Below are 22,249 nucleotides of genomic sequence, written 5' to 3' on the forward strand. Positions count from 1 at the left end.
TTGTATTTAATTTTGTAAAAACTTGCCAAACAGTTCTCTAAGGTTATTATACCATTTCACACTCCCATCAACCATCTATGTGCGTTCCAGTTGTTCCACACCCCCACCGACATTGGATGTCTGCCATTCTCGTGGGCATACACTGGTATCTCATGGTAGTTTTATTCTGCAATTCTCTGATGACTATTCAAGTTGAGCACCTTTTCGTGTGCTTACTGGCCATTTGTAAACCTTCTGTTGTGATGTATCTATTCAGGCCTTTTGCAGGGTGACTACTATTAATTCCATTTTTTACATGAGAAAATTGAGACTCAGAAGTCAGGTGACTTGCCAGAGCTTCACCGCTGACAAATAGCAAACCCAAGCCTTTTATCCGCGTCTCCTGACCCTCACTGGCATTTCATTTCCAATATCCTAGACTTTTTCCTGCAGTGGACCCCAGAGTTCACCTTCCTTATCTGCCGCTTTCGACAGCACCTTGAACCTCAGGGCCTACCAGGCCGGGGTGCTGCAGATAAAGGTACTGGTGTGGAGAAAGGAAGAGGGGAATGATTTCAGGTTAATGGAAAGCAGCAGTGATTCTTTTTCAGGCAGAGCTCAAAACCACTCCTGTCTAAGCCTGGGGTCTTTGTGTGACGCCTGATGCCTTCTCACGCAGGAATCTACTCTGTCTCAACCACTCAGTCCTGCCAAGCTCAAAATAAACTCTTCTTGTTCAAGGACAAGTGTGTTTCACTAGGTTACATGTAACTCTTTTCAGCCTGTGTGGTTTTGTTTCAGTCAGTTAAAATAGCCACAATTTCTCCTGTCCATATGCCACATTGCACTAAATTAATACTTGGTTGACGAAGTGTAAATGCTCCTAAGCACTTGATTTTCTCACTTACATATCTGGAAGAGATGGTGACTATGCAGCGAGGGTTGTGTGTGTGTGTGTATGTGTGTGTGTGTGCACACGTGTGTTCATTTGAGAAGGAAATGCATTTTAGAGTGGGACTGTTACAGAAAAATCCCTACATTTCCTTGATGTCGCAGGTAAATCACTTAGAATAACTAGCTCTGGTTGTGTTTGATACACTGAGTTCGAACGTTGAGGAACGGAGACATCAGCAAGGTTTTGTGACCTCCTTTCAAACCGGGAGGAGGCTGACCTAGCTAGGCGGGCAGCACTGATGAAGAGTGCTCGTTGCAGTCCTTTTAATCCTCTCTGAGCAAAGTCTTGGATTTTCCCCCAAATACTGAATGAAGTGAATAAGCCATTGAGCCTCTAAATCCATTCAATGCCTCCCTCTCCTGCGAGGTGCATCCGGCAAGTCTGACAATGCCATAGAAGAATTACTTTGAGTACTTGCCATATGCGGTCCTTGAAAAAGCTCTGCACTGAGCCATCTTACAAAGTGACCGGTGCACCCCATTCAGCCCTTCATGGGCCTGCTGTCATGGGGGTTCAGACTCTGGGACGGAGAGAAGAAAGGGAAGTGGGACAGAAGTCTGGAGACAGAAGAAGTAGGCCAGAAAGAAAGGGGCTGTGCCAGTGTCTGCAAGGGAAGACAGGAATAATAGAAATGGGGCTAAAAGTTAACGGGGTGAATCTTTAAAGCCTTCTTTAAAAGTACTATTATTACAACCTCTTTAACTTTCCTTTTGATTCTTCCTCTGTTTTTCTTTCTTCTCTAATTCATTAAATGCCTTTTTGCTGCTGTGTGCTTTAGGTCAGATGCTTCTGGAATTTGTACGGCAAACCTGATCTGACATTGTTAGGAGAAAGGGGAAGAAGTTTTCCCTTTCATCAGAGAGTAATTTGAATGGATAAAGTGCCACTTGTGGTCCAACGTTTAAGTGACATTGTAGACTCCCTTTATAATTGCTGGGTCTTACAACCCAGCATAGGTCTTCATGACTGTGTTTGGATGTGCAAAGATGATGAACATCCTCACTTCTCCTTTACTTCAGTATTTTGAATTCTCACCATGATTAGTGACAAAGAATTCTCTCTTCTCTACTAAGATTTGGTGTCATGAAGTCGTGGAGATAAATTATTTGTCAAATTGGTGGGGTGTTTCTGGTGGGGCTGGGCAGGTGAGCAGGTTGGCAGGAGACTGGATCCCAAGCCAGACACATGGGGATCATCTAAGGAACTCTCAGGCTAGAGTAAATAAAGAAAGAAAACCTAGAAAAGAGGGAGGACCTCTTGAGATTTATTTATCAGCTAACCAAGGGCCAGAGGACCCTCTCTGACATTCGGTCTAGGGGTCTAGAATCCAACTGAAACCTGAACTCAAACTCCAAAAAAAGTTTCCCCAGATGAGTTTATGAAAACCTATTGTTTATGAAAACCTATTGCCCAGGAGACAAAAACAAATGAGGGTGGAGAGAGAAGAATTTGCTCTACAGCTTGCCTGACCACCAGAACTACCCAGATTACTCATGCAAATCACTCCCCACTGAGTGGGGCCACCTCAGGTAATCAAAGGGTCCAGTGCTCACGTGCAATGTGGTAAGTGCATGAAGAGAACCAGTCCCACCAACAGCAACATCTTGTTGGTTTTATCCAAAGAAAACATGAACAGATATAGGATTCTGTTAGTGAGTGAAATACACCAACGTTCTTTTTTGTTTTTAAAGCAAGCATTCTTGATAAATAACACCTGCTTAAAGCAGATTTCATTGCACTAGAGGAAAAGAAAGTTCATGCATGTTGGTTCTAAAGCATGAGAACCTATTTCCGATACAAACTGAGAAGCTGGGTAGAAATAAAGCATTTTGTCTTTGTGGCAGGTGTTCTTTTATGTGCTATGTGCTCTAGTGGCCTTTTGATATCATAGCATATTAGAGCTCAGAGTTGCTTCAAGGTCATCTAGTTTAACCTGCTCAATTAAGAGAGGAGAAAGCTTCAAGTTGTTTGGCTTCTTTTTTGTTTTGTTTTGTTTTGTTTTGTTATGGGTTTTTTGTGGTTTGGGTTAAAAAAAAAGCCAAGAGAATCTTTGGGAAGATTCTGGTTGATGTCAAGAGACACTACCTGTATCACCCTGCTTTGGCAGATCCTTCCACAGAAAAGAACAACTCAGGCTGCCTCCATCTTTGACTCACAGGAGAGGTGTAAATCCCACCCACGTAGTTAAAGCTCTCTTGCTGGACTGCTGTTTATTTTGAGGTTAACAAAGGCTAAGGAAGCCCATTGTGAAATGTTTGTTTGGAGGGCCAGAATCTAAACTTGCACTCCTTGTCATGGTCATTTTTTTTAAAGAAGATGACAGATGGGAGCCCCAGGAAGGGACACACTCCAGCCATGCCAGGAATAAGGGCACGCTTTTTGTCGTTTGTTGCTGTTATTGTTGTTTTCCATGTGCTTCTCAGGATATCAGGTTTATTACCGTGGCTGGGGACAGGGCTGAGAATGTTGTGGACGGTATGACAATGACTTCCTTCCTGGTGTGTCCCTGAATGGCCAGCACAGCCAACACATAATCAGACAATCTACAGCCACACTGTTGCTGCTGACAACTTCATTATGCCCGTGATATTCAGCTGGGTAATTCATTTCCCGAGCGTGGCAATAGCTCCTGATATGCCTAATGGGTTGAATGTAATTTTGTAAGCTTTTGAAGATGAATGTCTCCCCTTGTGCTTTGCTATGCCCTAATATGGGAAACAATGAGAGCTACCGTTAGGAAACAGCATTGTAGTGTTCGACTTTTTAGTGCAGGTTGGGTCTCTAAACCACAAAAGCAGGAAACATTAGTGATTGGCATGATACAGTAAATGTGGGTCACTTAACGTCCCTTATAATGGCTTTTTTGCCTGCCTCTGCATTTAACCTTCATGTGGCCGGGGCATCCTACAAAAATAAGATGGCCTTGCCCAGGATATAAAATGAGTTAACTAATAGTTCCGGGGGTGGTGTCGGCTTTGGCATGGGATGCCTACGGTCACTTACCAATGTGGCCCTAAAATGGAAGAACCATATGACAAACAAGAAATGTGACCTGTGCAAGGTTTCCAACACCCAAGCTGCAATTTCTCTTTTAACCTACAGGCAGAAATAGAAAATGCATTCATATGAATTCTCTTTAATTCAGTTCCGCTAAACGTATATATGTAGTGAACATCATCTAGCATACACAAGGCCCAGGTCATTGAGCTGAGAAGCCAATTCAAAAGTTAGGATGGTATGAGTCTTGCCCTCCTGGAGGTCTCGGTCCAGGAAAGTGGGGCCACAAGTAACTCTAACGAAGGTAGACTATGCCGTGAGCGCTAACATGGTTCCAAATGCCACAGTGAGCACAGAGAAAGATACTCGTCCCTTTTGGGAACGTAAAAAAAAGTTAAGATGCCATCTCTGAAGACTTCTGCCTTCATCCACCAGCCAATCTGAATTCTTTCGAGAGAATCCAGTCTCCTGAGAATCTTCACTTGAGTCAACTTCTTAATTTCTGAGAGTCAGGACTCCTCATCTTATGTAATTTCTCAGTGCTTCTTGGTCCATCATTTATGATGATCAGTTCCAAGTATCCCAAATGAAAGGGGGGGGGGGGTCAACATAAAAATAGGCCTGAGAATTTCTCAGCTTATCCTTTTATCCATGACCATACCTGTTTTCCTGACTTTGTAAAATTGTATCCTACCAGGCAGACTCTTATTAGCAGCCAGCAGATAGAGACAGATTCTGTGCTAATACCTTTTAACTAAAGATATTTTTGATATTAAGATATTTTTTTTATGGAAAAAGGAGAAGGAAGAAGGGGAGGTTACAGAGGAATAAGAGAAAGAGGAAGAGTCTGCCTAAAACCCAGAGGTCATTTATCCTTTGGTACTTGGCCTCATCAACTTGTCCACTTTGACTTGTGTATTGAGCACTTACTTTATGGACTCCAGTTTTCATGCATCCTGGTGAAGATTCATATGTTTTGATGGACAAGTATACATGCACATAAGTCTTGAAACCACTTTGAAACCATGAGGTCTGCCGGTTGCTTTATTGTCCTGATCTGAGCAAACTTTCTCTGAATTATGAATGTATGAATTATCAAATCTTAGGGTATTAATAATTTCATTTTTAAATTATTTGAAAATTCTGCTGAACATTCTTAAAGTAAACGAAGACCCCCAAATCATCTTTGGCTTCCAGTTGCAAACAAAGACCTCCCTCGAGGAAATGGCCAAAATGAATGTTGCGAATGGAGAGGGGTCCCAAGGTCTCTGTGATGGCGCATCCCCCTCCCAAACAACCCACTGGAGTCCAAATCTCACTCTCCGAAGGCATGATGAAGATCCAGTTAGTAGCCCAATTATGTAAATGCTACTCTTCATGATAAAACCCAGTGCATCAAAAAATGTAGATGGCCTTGGGGATGGTTGTAAGTGACCTGTGCTAATTCCTCTTGGAGAGATTTAGGTGAATACTGCCACCTATTGATAGGTGAAATATATGCCACAAATTCCTACTCTGACCTGACAGCATGCTAATACTTATCAGAAGAGATCTCATTACTCAGTTGGCCAAAACCTTTTTAACAGCCCTAAGTTTAAAATTCTTTGCTTATCTGTGATGAAAAATAACTGTGTTATGCTAATTTAAAACGACTCACAAATTGTATTTCTGGTAAGAGGCAAAAGAGTGAGGTACAAATGCCGTGAGCTTTGCAGTCAGAGATCTGGGTTTGAGTCTAAGCTCAGCCTCTGAATACACAGAAACAGGTTAATTAATCTCTCTGAACCTTAGTTTTAATAAAAAGTGGATAATCCTCTTCGTAAAGTGTGAGAATTCAGTGACGTCGCTGCATGCCACACAGGAAGAGGTGTTTGATAAATGGCAGCATTTGTTACTATGTTTCCACCAAGCTATTGAAGTTAACTATTTGTGATGCAATGACTGGTAATATGACAAACCACATCACGCATCAGACTCTGGTGAACTCTTCGGTGCGGTTCAATTATCCTTTGGCAATGCTCCTTGTCTCGCATAGTACCTTTGACATTCAAAATTAGGACAGTGTGAACATAAATATTAGAACTTTAAGTGTGCCAATTGAGAAAATGAGGATAAATGGGCTTCATTACCAAACGTCTCCTGACTGCCCTAGAGGATCTATGGGGCTGAGCAGATAAAGAATTATGATAAAACTTTGGAGCCAAGTATAAATGGGGCTTTGTGACCTGCTGGATAGGGTTGAGGCTTAGGACCAGACCTAGAAGGTTCACATTCCTTCCTCGGCGTGGTGTGGGGGATCCCAGGCTCACACAGACAATAGGGGATTCATAGCTTGAGAATTCTAATGACGGCTGAAAGGAGGGTGGCAGCCAGAACAAGAAGACTTTTCAGAAGCTCGGACCCTGATTATCACATCGGTGCTCCGGCTGGCGAGAGGCTGGCGAGAGGCGGCATGAAGCTGTTCTTGGAAAACTTTCAGTGAAGTGTTTGTAACCTCCTTAAGAGAATCCCATTTCTCAAAAATGCAACACTGGAAAATCTCACATGATTAGTTCCGATAAACACTCTGTCATCAAATCACGGCAGAAGTCACACGGCCCATCTCGTTTTGGAGAGTCTTTTCTGAATGTCATGAGTCTGGTCTCCAAGACTTAGAGAAAAAAAAAAAGAGTTTCTCAGGATATTTTGGGGCCTTTACTTTTCATCTGAAAGGTCAACTAGTGCTTAAAACAAAATAATCAAGAAATAGCATGCCTATGAACAGTTTGCACCTTTTGAAAAGGTCTGCTTTGGACTGAATAGCTCCTGCCTTCCCCCACCCCTGTTTCCTTTTTTCTTTGGGGCTTAGTAATTGCAAGGGAGGAGGAGGAAGAGTTTTACGTTCATTACTAACAACTTCGCACATAATAAGCATGTTCAGATACACCCTGGGGTGTTAGTTTTCTTTTCCTATTTTTTTTTTTTGTCTCCTTTTTAGCAGCTTTTGATAAGTAGCACATTTTATTTTTGAAAAAAGAATCGTTACTGAGCGGCCTCGCCCTAAGGAAGGTCAGGAGATTAGGGAGCGGAAGTAGGCTGGCCAGACTCTTTGCTGACCACAGTAAGGGATTGCTGCTTTCTTCCCATAATTTAATTTTGAGACTCCAATGAAAAGGCACCCCTAAAAAAAAAATCTTTGCTGAAAAAAAAAGAGTGAAAAATCGTTAGAAAAAGGTCATCAAAAAGTGATCAATTTAAATTTATGTCTTCCAAACAAACCACATGGAACTAACCGCAGGGCAGACATGCATTTGTGGTGATCTATGGACGTTCTCAAAATATGGGCATGAATTTGCAGGAGAGAGTGGACATTGCTAGCTTCTGATGTTGGTGGGCCTTGGCCTAGTTTCACAAGTATTCTGAAATTCTCAACGTTGCACTTCACAAATCAGGGAAGAGTCCACTAAAAAGGAACCTTTGAATTTAACTGGCTCTGCTCCCTCATTTTCCAAGTGGGAACACTGAGACCTGGTGGAGAGAAAGTAACTTGCCCAAGGTCACTCAAGGTCACCCAAGGTCACCCAGCTGGTGAGAAGCAGCCTGGGGACTCAAGCTCAGTACTCCTCATCCCGAGCTGGAGTTCGCTCCACCAGGCTCAACAACTCTGAGATGGGAACCATGTCATGGGGAAGTCCTCTTCCTGGGGAAACTCTGTACCTGTTCCCCTACACATGGCCCTATGTGTTGCTGGCCCATCTGTCACAGCCTGAACTAACTACTTTTACAGATGTTGAATGGCTTCTTCAGAGCAGTCCAGGCACCCACATGGGGAGCATGGGGAGCATTCCACATGGCTCCCAGGATTCGGCCTCCTGCTCTTTTCTCTATCTTCAGAATGTGCATAGACCATGACTTGAATACCTATATTATCTCTGTGTTTATGCACTGGCATTGATGGATTGTCGCCATCATCTGCCATCATGTAGGTTGAAACTTGAAAAGTCAACCTCAGCTTCTTTCTTATGCTCACATCTTCCTCCGCTCTTAGCTACACCATGGACAAGTCCTGTGAGTTCTTCTTCCAGAGTGCACCCAACTTTCAGCTCCCAATCTCCTTTTCCATAGACCCTCGCGATCAATGTCTTCCTGCTTCCAGGTTCTCAGTGCTTTGGTCCCGGGTCCATGATGGCTAGAACAGAGGGATCTTAACCCTCATCCCTGACATTCTCCTGCTCAAATCCCTGTCTCCTGTAGGAAAAAGCCCAAACTCAAACAGAACATCCACGCACACCCCAGTTTAGCCCTGACCTCTTTCTGCAGCCCACATTCCATTAGATCTTCCCATCCACATTTACTCCAGCCCAACTGGATTACTGGTTGTTCCCTAAACATGCTAGGAATTCTGTGCATTGACTCCATTTCCCTCCCTTCTTTTCAACCTCTAGAGGTCTTCATTCTGCCAGATCCAGTGCAAATGCAAACCTGTCTGTGAATCTTCCCTAAGCATCCCATAAGGAAGTACTCATTCTCTCTCACTAACTCAATCCCCTTTATCTTTGAAAAGATACCTCATCATCTTTGTTCCCCACCTCACCATAGTGCTTCATCCAGTGCTTTGCATAAATAAGGTGTTTTTCTTCATATTTACTGAGCACTCAGTACCTGCTAAACACCAGCTTGGGCAGGGGGTGTAAGGGCTAGAGGAGGAAAATACAAATGAATTAAAATGTAATCCCTGTCTTCGGGGCACCTGGGTGGCTCAGTCGGTTAAACGTCCGACTTCGGCTCAGGTCATGATCTCACGGTTTGTGCGTTTGAGCCCCGCTTCGGGCTCTGTGCTGACAGCTCGGAGCCTGGAGCCTGCTTTGGATTCTGTGTCTCCTTCTCTCTTTGCCCCTTCCCAACTTGTGCTCTGCCTATGTCTCTCAAAAAAAAAATAAATGTAAAAAAAAAAATTTTAATGTAATCCCTGTCTTCAAAGGAGCTTCCATCAGTGAGACATGTTCACAAATAACCTAAGCAAGTGAACTAACAGTGGGGGTAGAATTGGGTGGAGGGGTAGTGCTAAGTAGGGAACAAACATGCTCAGTGTTTAGGTATTATGATATGGGTTGGGGGTATGGGAGAGGGAGGGAAAGAAAACGCAAAGCTGTTTTCAAATTGTATCTCTGTGCTGTGGTCATTATTAGAGTCCTGTCTAGGTCTGGCCAATGCAACCCATCCTTCCCCCAACCCCAGACTAATATTCCTAAAACAAGACTCCAATCATTCAACTCCTTGTTCAAATGTTTGCTATTGAATGAATCAAGCATCAAATAATTTCAGGCTTATGCTGGGCATGATGGAGAATACGTTTGTAGAGATGAGACAAAGTCTGGGAAACAACTGGAGAACAGAAAGCAAGAACGTGCTTAAAAGTGCTGGGTGCAGGTGGGGGACAAACTAAGTGTGTGATCACTATGGGCTGAGATGATCAAGAAAGGATAATCAGAGGAGGGGAGACTTCAGTGGATTGTCACCTGGCAAGAAAAATGAGATGTACTAAGTGAACTTTAGGGTTCCTTTCAATTCTCAGACCCCTGTTATTCTTTGAAATGGTTTATTCATTCATTCAACAAACACATGCTAAGCACTTCAACAAAACACTCGCTAAATATTTATTGAATGCCTTCTATGTGCCAGGAACTCTGCCAGACTGGAAATAGAGCAGTGAATAAAAGGCTTTGCACTTAACTCCTACAGTAAAATGGGAATGGCTGTTGGAAAGCAACTTAGTGCAACAAAATGTGATAGATGTCACGATGGGCAAGTATAAGGTGCTCTAGGACCACGGTGTGGGGACCCTAACAGCCCAAGAGCTTGAAGAGTATCCCTGGGAGATGATGTTTAAGCCAAGGCTGCAGCGCTGTGCATGAGTTAGCCAGACAAAAGGGACTTAAGTGTTCAAATGGAAGAATATCCTATGCAGAATTCTCGAGTTGAGAGACAGTACAGCAGGTCCACAGAACTGAAAGACATTTAAATGGGCCACAGCATGGGGGGTGAGTAGGGAGGGGTCAAGAAATGAGTCTACAGAGGTAGGCAGAGCCACACTATGGAGTATTTTGCTAAAGGTGTGGGAAGGAGTTTATACTTCATTGATAAGCTTTTTGGTGACATTAAAGTATTTGGCACAGTGTGCCACAGTGGCACAGCTACTAAGTACTTAATAATACACATCTGTTGAAGAGTGGATTGAGGAATGAATGGATGAATCCATGCAATGGACATAGGTGCATGATAATGACTCCGTCTGGAGCATTTGCTCCCGGACGCGAGGCCGCTATTACTAAGGCATCATCTCCTTAGGTTTGCATGTCCAGCTGAACTCATGACCCCTCTCAGGCAGCTCCTAACCTTGGTAGAATTACCCAGTCACCTGGCTTTCCCCAGCATATGGAATTGAAGTAAATCTGCATTAAAGTCAAAGTCTTTTTAGAGATAAGGGTAAAGTTTTACCTGGCACTAGTTTAGGCTTAAGCTACAAAAGCCTGACTCTTTTCTTAATCCTTGACGAAAAAAATAGCCTTCTAAGCATGAATATTACCAAATTAGATTATTCATAGTAATGCTTCATGGACAAATAAATCTAAGGAGAGAGAGAAAAGAAAAAGAAGAAGAAGAAGAAGAAGAGGAAGAAGAAGAAGAAGAAGAAAAAGTTTCAGAGATTTTACCTTCTAAGTGAGAAAAGGAAAAGTTAAGACAATTGTGAAAAGCTAACCTGAGCCCCTCCTTTGGAAGGTTTTAGGAGTTACTGAGCCTCGCCTTGGATCCCATCCCCAGAGCTGCCATGTGTCAGAGACCCGTCAGCCACCACAGTGAGATGCTGTCTCTAGAAAGGGGGAGATTTTCAGGAATACAAGAGGTCATTCCGAGGATTCTAATTAATTACAAGGCCAAAGATTAACATAACACCCTCTTATTTATAACCAGACTTTCTCCTGATTTGCTGCAGAGTCACATTCAAAATTTGGGAGTTGATTTGGGTCCAGGTATAAATAACATACCAGAGTCAGTGCCCAGGAGAAGGGTCCAAAACTATTTCTGAAGTCATCATAACAGCTAAGCTTTCATTTGGCAGAGAGAGAATTTGAAGAGATCTTTAGAAAGATTCTTAATGCTGTTGCTAGGGACGTTGGTGTGTGTGTATCTCTGTACGGAGTGGGGGAGGGGTGGAGGAGGCGGGGTTTAATATGTCCTCTCAATCAGCAATGTCTCTCTAACATAATAAGCAGCCTGTGAAGGTCATTTGCCATTTTATTTCAGAGAGAAACATTAAAAATGCCTAAATAAGCAGCTTTCTAGGAAATTCATTCTGTGTGTTTCATTAGTAATGTAGAGCATAACGTCATGAAAGGAGCCAGGTGCACCCATATGTAGCCGGCATGAAAGAAACACTGGAATCTTCCTCCCAACACTGAGCCTCTTGGTGGCCTTTGACCCAGATCGGCTGACTACTTCCTCAGAACCTGCTCAGACAAAAACTCTAGCAATGCTTGCGCAGTCCTTGCTGGATTGGGAGATTTCTTAGCTCCTGCTGGGAACTTGGAAAGGATTGCACAGATGCCCTTAGGTGCAGGGATGTGGCGATCACCTGTGTGCTTCTGGTCCCAGGAAGCTGTGGGCATAGGGGGGTGCCTGGCCCCAGGAGAGCCATAGGTTGCTTGCAGTCACAGATTGCTGGGTGGGCTCCTGGATGCCAGACAAGATTTCTTTCCCTGCAGTTGAGATAGTGCAGTGCTAACTGGCTGCCTTTGCTGCCCCTCTGCTCATCCTTGAGTGACATTCGGTCTCGTTTGCCATGAAGCTCGTTGTCCCTGCATGCCGTTCCTGATGGACCTCACGGATACAATAGGCTAAAGACACACTGAAGTCATGGCATCCTTTGACTACACATACAAGAGATTGAGAAATCAAGCCTCCTCAGGGCGACAGTCCTGAAAACACACCTATATTCTGAGCCAAGCTGTCTCCCTTTCCCCGTCCCTCCCTGTGCATCATTGGCTCTTTTTATTTGGCATTAAGAGTAGCTCAGTGATCATGGACTTCGGCTCTTGCCTGTAGTGATCCTGTTCGCATTTTATTCTTTACACAGAATAGGAAGGAGGTTCGCTTGCTTTGCGCAGAGGCTGAGCCACAGGAGAAAGCAAAGCCAATGTGATTTACTGAATGAAAGCACTGGACAATTACCAACAACTTGTTCCTCTGCTGCCTCGAACAACCTGAACTGGTGAGTAAAATTTACTGTTGTCTTTCTTCTTATGAGTGTGGGGCTGTCTCATTCACTGATTATGTTTTAAATGTGTGTGTGTGTGTGTGTGTGTGTGTGTGTGTGTGTGTGTTGCTGCGGTTTAAATGATATTAAAAAAATCTGCATCTTCCAAAGTTAGCTGCAGGCAGTCCATGAAGAATGCACACAAGCACATACACAATGGTCTATGACAGCATGTACATATCCATGTGCAGAGGCAAGAATGGGGGGTGGGGAAGCCCCACTTCTGATAATTAGGCATTTTGTTTGCTGCAAGCTTGAGGACATTACGTGCTCGCCTAATTGATTAGCAAGAGCTATGAAAAATAAAATACTTTTTGTTGTATAAGATCATTTTCCAATCGGGCTCCTGAGTACCTACAAAATACCTGTTGCATTGGGTAAAGATGCATCCCATCAATGCTGACAATCCTGAATATACACCCAGGCATGTTGTCTTTAATCCAGTTTAGAGGTTGGACATGCAGGGTGGGGTGCCAGCATTCTGTCCATCCTGGATGAGCATGCCCCTAAGTAACATCCTGACTATGATGTTGAGGATGCCCACTGAGGGCACACAGTGGGCGTGCATGCAGACCCTCACTTGAGCCACTGCTGCTTTCGTACCTGTATGCCTCCCGCCCTTTTTTCTTCCGTGAAGATGCATGCTTGGTAGGGTGCACTAGGTTCAAAGTGTCTTATTACCCATGCTGGTCTTTGGCCTCGCCAAGGCCACTGGAAGTACCATTGATAACCAAGTCTGGCTTTGCTTCTCTGCCAGGCCACAGAAATCCCTATACCCACTTGATTTCTTCATTTCCTAAATAAGATGCAAGGCAATCCCTGCAGAGGGGGAAGGCGAATGGAGAAAGCTATTGCTGTTACCCCCACCACCACGTCTTCTTAGTCTTTTGTTTGCCTGGCCACGGCAAGGCTTTACGGCAGCATCAGTCCATTTCTGGTGGGTTCGGAATCCATATAAATGTCATACCGAGTCTAATATCTTTGGTGGGCTCTGTCTGCAGTAGATCACTGGGCGTTCAGATGAAGTCGTGGTCTTGGGTGCTGACAAACATGGATGCTGGCAGAACAGTGAGCAGCATGCTTCTCTAAATAAAGACCAAAGTTAGGAAATCTGAGAGATGGGTGAGGTTTTGCAGAGTAGAAAGTATCCCAGGCCCCTCAATTGCAAGAGTAGGGTCATTCTCCCCTGTGATGTGGCTGTTCCACAAAGGATGGCATTCCAACAGAAAGGAGATGGAATTGCCTAGTGGTTAGAAAATGTCAGGATAGCAGGGCACTTTTGCTAATTCCTAGACTGTGTATCTTTAAGAATTCCCTTACTTTCCCCAGATCTCCATTCTTCTATTCTTTCCATTCTTGATTGTTTCAAAGAAGGCATGCTAAGCTCAGTTAATTTATCCATGAGATACTACTTAAAGCTTTCCTGTGAAAGGATCGGTAGGTAATCAAGATCATTGTTCATACACTTTGATCCAGCGACCATGCATCAGAAACCCACAGATGAGGGTTTATGTGGGGATGAGGACATATATACCCCTTCTCCATCTAAGGCATATAGAGCACTCTGAAGGAAGCATGATAACACTCATGGAATTAGAAGGGGAAAATAGAGCTGAAAAATGGCATTTAAAAGAACAACTTCAAATAAATAGGTGATATAAATAATATTTTTTAGTATTGATCAGGAATAACTGCTTTTCTATACTTATGATCCCAAGATAGTAAAGATCTTAAGTGTTTTGAAATGAACCTTTTGGAGGAGTTAGTTCAAGGATGAGGAGAACCCATGTATATAATTTATGTACAAATTACCCCCGTACCCATGCACATGGAATTAGCAGCTACAAATGTGCTATGATTTATTTGAGGAATTCCAGAAGACCCATTGGCCAAAGAATTGTCCCATTTCTAGGATTAAGGTGCCTGAAATTCTTTTATCAGGGATTCAATTAAATATTGCTGTCTTTTATAAAACGCAAATATTCTTAGGAGGAATAACAAATTAAGACACTCATAGCCTATCATAAATGAATGCATTAAATTTTTTCTCCCTCAGGGGAAACCCAAAGGATATTGCATTAATATTATATTAATTCTTCTGCTTTCTATTTACTTCATACCTGTCTCCAGGAACTTCTTTTGTAGTTATCACTTCACTCGTGATCAGAAAACTAAGGAGACTTTAGAACAAGCTATTGCCTTCTTTTTATGGGATGCTTGGATTAGACGATACCATCTAGATTTCCTCTAGGCCATCGAGAGTCACAAGTGGAAAGCTGAACTCATTATCTTTCCCCCTTTTAAATCCACTCTTCCTCCTGTATTCCTTTTTTTTTTTTTTTTTTTTAATTATTGGTGGAACCATTCTGTACCTAATCAGTCAAGCAGAGCTAATAGAAGCTATCATCAGGCTTCCTGATTCCTTGGGCCCCTCCATCCAATCACTAACCAAGTTTGGTCCATTTTGCTTCCTTCATTTTAATCTGCCCAGCCCTCTCCATCCCCATTGTCACATGCTATAGTTGAAGTCACCAGCTCTCATGGGGGCTTTTTCAAGAGCTTATACTTTGTTGTCCCCTGTCACTGGTCCCACCACACTCCCTCCCCTTCAAACCACCCTCTGGATACTACCAGAGTGGTTCTCTAAAAATGCAAATCTCAGCCTTTCTCTAGTGCTTCCCTGTTGTGAACAGGTTGAAATCTATTGTCCCTCAACATGGCATGAAAGCTCTTGATGGTCTAGCCCTGCTATCTCTCCAGGCTTCTTTCCCAAGGTCCTAGCATGGTGGATGAAATGTACCTTTGGAAGTGTCAGAACCCAAAAGAATTCCATTGGGCCCCTGTGGGCATCAACCTACCAGGAACACTATGACATGTCCTAACCTGAGCTATCATACCTGGAATGCCCTTTCATTTCCTTCCTGCTGGTTGATCCCTCATTCGTTGTTCAAAATCTTGCTCAGGCATCACTGTCTCTAACCCATTTCCCCATACCTTCTTCTGCCATGACACCTCCTGCCACTCAGCCCTCTGTGCTACTTACTGCCTTAAACATTTGAGAGCAATGTTAAGAGGCTAAGCTCTCAGATCTAGAATCATATTGCCTGGGTTTGAATCCCAGGTCCGTCTCCTTAGTAGTACTTCAATTTCTTACTACATAAAGTGGGACTAATAATACTCCTTACTTCACAAGGCTATTATGGGAGTCAAAGAGCTGATACATATAAAGGCATTATTTTATTTATTTTTTATTATTTATCTATTTATTTATTTGTTTATTTTGAGAGAGAGGGAGAGAGAGAGCAGGGGAGGGGCAATGAGAGAGGGAGAGAGAGATAATCCCAAGCAGGCTCCACGCTGCCAGTGCAGAACCCAATGCAGGGCTCGATCCCGTGAACTGTGAGATCATGACCTGAGCCGAGATCAGGAGTTGGAGGCTTAACCAACTGAGCCACCCAAGTGCCCCAAAGGCATTATTTTAGTTTAGTTTAGTTTAGTTTAGTTTAGTTTACTTATTTTGTGTGTGTGTGTGAGAGAGAGAGAGAGAGAGAGAGAGAGAGTCGGGGAGAGGCAAGAAAGAGACATAGAATCCAAAGCAGGCTCCAGGCTCCAAGCTGTCAGCACAGAGCCCAATGCAGGGCTCACATTCCCGAATGGCGAGATCATGGCCTGAGCTAAAGTTGGTCACTCAACCAACTGAGCCACCCAGGCACCCCGCAAAGGCCTTATTTTAAGTAGTGCCTGACTCAGAACGTGCTAAAGAAGTAAAAGCTATTATCATTATTCCATAATTTCACATATTACACTATTTCATACCTACATACACTTGTGTGACTGTCTTCCTTGTTAGCCTGTGAGCCCCTTGGTGTTGGTGAAATAATCAACTTGTTTCAGTTTGCCTGGGATTTTCCCAGTTTTAGCACTGAAAGTCCTACCTCCAAGGAACGCCCTCAGTCCTAGGCAAACCAAGACAGTTGGTTAACCTCTGAGGGTGTCTTCTTTACCTTTGACTTCCCAGGGTCTATCACAGGATACACAGACTACAAAGTAGATCACCCTTAAATATTTATTAGACTACAGAATCAAAATTGATTCTTTCCTCCTTCTTCTTCATAAACACTCTTTTAAACTTCAAATATAGTCTTCTTCCTGCTGTGAAGTCACCGCTGACTTTTCAAAACTTACCACTGAATAACCAAATATATTTTTTTAAATGCACAGGAACTTGAAAGGTTATTTCCACCCTGTTATATAGTATCAGTGTAATAGAATTGCCCACTCTTCAGCAATCAGAGACATACCCGTCATGTTAATAGCAAGTGGGGAATAGGAGAAGGGTCACACTTTCTTTTCTGTCTAATGACAGGCAGGTTGAAGTGTGAAGGTCCCCAGTTCACATCACAGCCTGAAGAGCAATCTTGTCTCAGTCAGAAATGTTCCCTTCGCTGAATGTATCTGTCTACCCAGCTGTCAAGAATGGCTGGAGCTCCTGTTTCTAATATGCTTTGTCTTACAACTGCTCCTCATCCAAACTGGCCCAGATCTTTTTTCACAGTACAAATATGATGAGAAAGTCCCACAACCAAGCTCCTGTGAGACAGGGACTCTGGACGTGCCAGAACTCATAACAAAGGCAAGATCTCTTCAGAATCGAGGTCTAGGAAGAAACTGACAGGCAGCCAGACCAAGCTCCCTCAGGCAGAATAATAGCAGAGTTGCTAAAAGCATGGACTTTGGAGTCAGAATTCATTTATAAGCTGTAGGATCTTGGACCTGTTACTTAACCTCTCTGGGCCTCAGTTTCCTTATTAGCAAAGTGATGATATAATAGTACCAACTTTCTCCTAGGGTAATTATTACATTTTTTCTTAGCTTGTGAAAGCAAAACCTGAGGCAAAAACCAATCATGAATGTTCTGTTGGGTATTGGGAGACACAACCTCAGAGCATCAAGAGTCAAGCCATCAAGGAAAAAAGGGAAATGAGTCAAGGAAGGAGAAAAAACAAATATAGGTGGTTTGTAACTGACCTAGCCAAGCTTCACAAGAAAACACATCTGGTGGTTTGTTTGTATGTGATTGCTTCCAAGAAGCCCTCAGAGCAATCCGCAAGGGAGGAATGGAGAAGAAATCATCTGCAGGCTGCTTCCGGTCTCTTGACTCTCATTGGTCCGGTTTTTCACGTTTCCAGGTAGTGTGACCCAGTCCCTCAGGGTAGCCATTAGTAAAGCTGGAGCCTCCCTCATGGGTCTGGTTGGGTCAGAACTGCTGCAGCTACTGTCACAGCAAGCATGGTGGGGGCCGAGCCAGGACCCGCCCTTCGCCCGACGCAGCTGGTGTTAGAAGACAGGATAATGGTGGCAGCCAAGGCTCTCGAGTCGAGCAAGCAGCCAAAACCCAGGGAACAGGTGGTTTTAAAGTAAATCTGGGGTGGGGCGCCTGGGTGGCGCAGTCGGTTAAGCGTCCGACTTCAGCCAGGTCACGATCTCGCGGTCCGTGAGTTCGAGCCCCGCGTCGGGCTCTGGGCTGATGGCTCAGAGCCTGGAGCCTGTTTCCGATTCTGTGTCTCCCTCTCTCTCTGCCCCTCCCCCGTTCATGCTATGTCTCTCTCTGTCCCAAAAATAAATTAAAAACGTTGAAAAAAAAAATTTAAAAAAAATAAAAAATAAAAAAATAAAGTAAATCTGGGGAGGCTCCGCTCTCCACAGATTATTCTTGCCATTTTGGATCTGGATTCTCCAGGCTGCTCTCACTGTTTCCTTACGGTTGGCTCCAGATATATTTACAGGCCCTCCAAAAATGTAGCTGGGATAAGCTGAAATAAACAGCAGAAGTTTTTAAGTTTCATAAAGTACAATTCATCAATTTGTTTTATGGTTTCTGTTTTCTGTACCTCTTCTAAGAAATGATCACCTCATGCAAGTTCACAAAGACTATCTCCTATTTTCTTCTGGAAGTGTTACAGGGTTATCTGTATCAGGGTTAGGTCTATAATCGATTTCATTTGAAGTTACTTTCTATCTATGATATGAGGTAGGGATGGAGGTTTTGTTTTCGTTTTGCATATGGATATCTCATTGTTCCAGCACTATTTGTTGGAAAAAATATTTTTCCCTATTGAATTACTTTGATACCTTTGTCAAAAATCAATTGATCAGGGGCACCTGGGCGGCTCTTGATTTCAGCTTAGGTCATGATCTCACAGTTCGTAGGTTCAAGCCCACATTGGGCTCTGCGCTGACAACACAGAGCTTGCTTGGGATTCTCTGTCTCCTCTCTCTGCCCACCCCCTCTCTTTCTCTCTGTCTCTCTCTCTTTCTCTCTCTCTCTCTCTCTCTCTCTCTAAAATAAGTAAATTTTTAAAACTCCATTGATCATGTATGTGCATGCTATTTCTGGTCTCTCTATTCTGTTTCATGAAATTTATATGTTGTATCTTTGGGCCACAGTCTTTATGTGGAGAGCTATCCTTAAACTAGTACCACAGATCTTGATTACTGTGGCCTTGAGGCAATTCTTGAAATCAGGTAGTATAAGTCTTCCAACTTTGTTCTTCTCTTTCAAAGTTATTTTGACTATTTTAAATCCTTTCCATTTTTATAAAAATTTTAGAATCAGGTTTTCGATTTCTCAAAACAAAACAAACAAACAACAAAAAAATCCCAACAACCCTACTATATTGGGATTGTGCTGAATCTAGAGCTCAGTTAGGAAGAACTGACATTGTAACAATACTGATTTCTTCTGATCTGATCCATGAAGAAGGTATACGTCTCTATTACTTAGGTTTTCTTTAATTTCACTCAGTAATGTCATGTAGTTTCAAGTATACAAGTTTTGCATACATTTGTTACTTTTATTGCTGAGTAGATTTTTGTAGATTTATTAGACCCTTCTACAAAATGTTCATGTCATCTGCAAATGAAGACTGTCTTGCTTCTTTCTTTCCAGTCTTTATGCCTTTATTTTTCTTGCCTTGCTACACTGACTAGAATGCCCCGTATAACAGAAGAAATAGGAGTGGTCATTCATGCCTTGTTTCTGATCCTAGGAGGAAGAACTTGGTCTTTAACCATTTAGTATAATGCTGGCTGTAGATTTTTGTAGAGAATCTTTATGAGGTTCAGGAAGTTCCCTTATATTCCTGAAAGCTGTATTATTATTATTATTATTATTATTATTATTATTATCATTATCATTATTATTATTGTGATGATGATGATGATAAATGGATGTCGAATAATGTCAAATGCTTCTTTTTCTGCATCTGTTAAGTGACCATATCATTTTTTTCTTTTATTCTGTTAATGCAATAAATTACATCAATGAGTGGTTGAATGTTATCCTGCTTTCCTGGAATATACCCTACTTGATCATGATATATTATCCTTTACGTATATTGCTGGATATTATTTGCTAACATTTTGTTGAACTTTTTGGCTTCTATGTTCACAAGAGACATTGAGCAATAGCTTTCCTTTCTTATAATGCCTTTTTTCTGGTTTTGGTATCAGGGCAATGCTGGCCTCAAAAATGAAACCAAATTTTTGGAACAGTTATGTGTAGAATCGGGTTTTTTTTTTCCCCCTTAAATGTCTGCAGACTGTAACATTTAACATGACCTTTACCAAATATTGTGGGGGCAAAGAAAGTATTAGAATGGAAAAAGAAAGTATAAAACTAGAAACTAGCTTTCTCATGCAGGATTTCATCACATTTCCTAAATTCTGGTCTAAAACTATGTTGCAGAGACCAGCCCACCTTCACTCAACAGATCTTGTTTGACCTTCTCTTTGGAGAAAACAAAGATACATCTTCTTTCCTTAGAGAGAGCACCAAGAGTTTTTTCTTATGAAAATAATGCCTAAAAATTGATTAATAGTGGTATGCCCATCCAACTGAATACTACTCAGAAAGAAAAAGTGAAGAACTACTAATAGAACAGTGTGGATAAATCTCAGAATAATTAAGCCGAGTTAAAGAAGCCATATTTTAAAGAGACAGAGAGAGTAGTGATTATTCCATTTTATGAAATCCAGGGGGTGGGGGCGGGGACGGGGAACAATCTGTAGTGTCAGAAAGCAGATGAGTAGTTGCCTGGGAACAATAGGCCTGAAATAAATAGACGTCCAAATATTTTTGAAATATCTGATTACATGAAAAAATATTTGAACCTCTATTTATTTCAGGCATTCAGGCACTTTGCTAAACTACTGATAGGTATCATCTCATTTAAAACGCTAATATCCTTTTTAGACGTGACTTTTTTAATTGAGATAAAGAATACTGTTAATGATAAGGCAACTGAAGCTTAGGGAAGGTAAATAAATGTGCTCAGTGTCTTGCAGTTAATAGGTAGAAGAGTCAAAATCCAAAGTTAGATCAGCCTGATATCGAAGTCCCTACTTTTAATACTGTGTTTAAAATCACCATGATTGGGGCGCCTGGGTGGCGCAGTCGGTTAAGCGTCCGACTTCAGCCAGGTCACGATCTCGCGGTCCGTGAGTTCGAGCCCCGCATCAGGCTCTGGGCTGATGGCTCGGAGCCTGGAGCCTGTTTCTGATTCTGTGTCTCCCTCTCTCTCTGCCCCTCCCCGTTCATGCTCTGTCTCTCTCTGTCCCAAAAATAAATAAAAAACGTTGAAAAAAAAAAATTTAAAAAAAAATAAATTTGTTAAAAAAAAATAAATAAATAAAAAAAAATAAATAAAATCACCATGATTATCTTGCAGTTGAAGAATGGAATAAAATGTAGCTATAGCTCTCAACCTGTTGAGTGTTTCAGTGAAAATGGCTAACAAGGAATGCCCTCTGAAGAGTGATATCCCAGACCTAACATGACAAAAACAATTTCCCTACCAGTTCTCCTCCATGATTCTGTATCTATTTTACCCATCAGGTATTTCATTCGTCATTTGAGTCTTCTCTTCTTCCCCAGTTCAATTTAATGCGAAAATGCAGAGTAGTGGTACTATCATTTTCAAGACACTTTGTTGGGTGCTGTAGGGGTTGCATGACATATCAGTAAAATCCCCAACGGGAATCATATGGCACATGAAAACAGAGTAACGGGGAAAGGTTAATACATTTTGTACTTCTTTTGTTAAATTTATTTGTCAGTATTTGAATCTTGTTAATGTCATGCTATTGTAAATGCAATTGTGTTCTCTTTATTTTGTTTTCATTTCATTGTGTTAAATCAGAAAGTAGAATTATATTGCCTTATATAACAAAAGGTAGACTTATATTGCCTTATATGTATATTACCTTTTATATTTACCTCCATAGTTTCTTTACCAATGCTCTATCTCTCCTTGTGTGAATTTGAGTCACTGTCTAGTACCCTGAAGGAGTCCCTTTACTATTTCTTGTAGGGAAGGTCTGCTGTTAAATTTTCTTGGTGTTTGTTTAGCCATGCATGTCTTAATATCACCTTCATTTTTTAAGAGTCGTTATGCTGGATAGAGACAGTCTTTTTCTTTCAGCATCTGGAATATGGCATCCCACTTCCTTCTGTCCTCTATAGTTTTCTGGTGAAAAAAATCAGCTGTGAATCTTTTTGAGGATTCCTTGTATGTAAGAAGTTATTTCTTGTTGTTTTCAGGATCTTCTCTCTGTTTTTAGCTTTTGACTGTTTCATTATGATGTATTTAGGTGGGAATATCTTTGAATTTATCCTGCTTGGTGTTCACTGAGCTTCTTGGATGTGTAGGTTAATGCTTTTCATTAATCTGGGGAAGTTTTTGACCATAATTTCTTCAAATATGTTCTCCCCCTTCCTTCTTTTCCTTCTTAGACTCCTATTATATATATGTTGGGACACCTGATGGTGTTCCACACTTCTCTGAGACTCTGTTCATTTTTCTTCATTTCTTTCTCTTTTTGTTTTTAAAACTGGATAACCTCAGTACATCGATCTTCAAGTTTGCTGATTCCTTCTTCTGCCTACTCAAATTTGATGTTGAACCCCTCTAGTAAATTATTCATTTCCATTATTTTACCTTTCAACTTCATAATTTCTATTTGGT

At 42.0% G+C, this 22,249-nt stretch overlaps 1 protein-coding gene across 2 annotated transcripts in view; it reads left to right on the forward strand.

Moving 5' to 3' along the window:
* The window catches only part of ANKFN1 (ankyrin repeat and fibronectin type III domain containing 1), a 316,545-nt gene that overhangs the window by 149,019 nt on the left and 145,277 nt on the right, over positions 1-22,249 (forward strand). For both annotated transcript variants that reach the window (XM_058703009.1, XM_058703010.1), the window contains exon 3: positions 12,045-12,179. In XM_058703009.1, coding sequence (XP_058558992.1) covers positions 12,045-12,179 — 135 coding nt within the window. The remainder of the gene's footprint in view (positions 1-12,044; positions 12,180-22,249) is intronic.

The sequence above is a fragment of the Neofelis nebulosa genome, chromosome 16 (assembly GCF_028018385.1).
Source record: "Neofelis nebulosa isolate mNeoNeb1 chromosome 16, mNeoNeb1.pri, whole genome shotgun sequence".
NCBI classification, from domain to species: domain Eukaryota; kingdom Metazoa; phylum Chordata; class Mammalia; order Carnivora; family Felidae; genus Neofelis; species Neofelis nebulosa.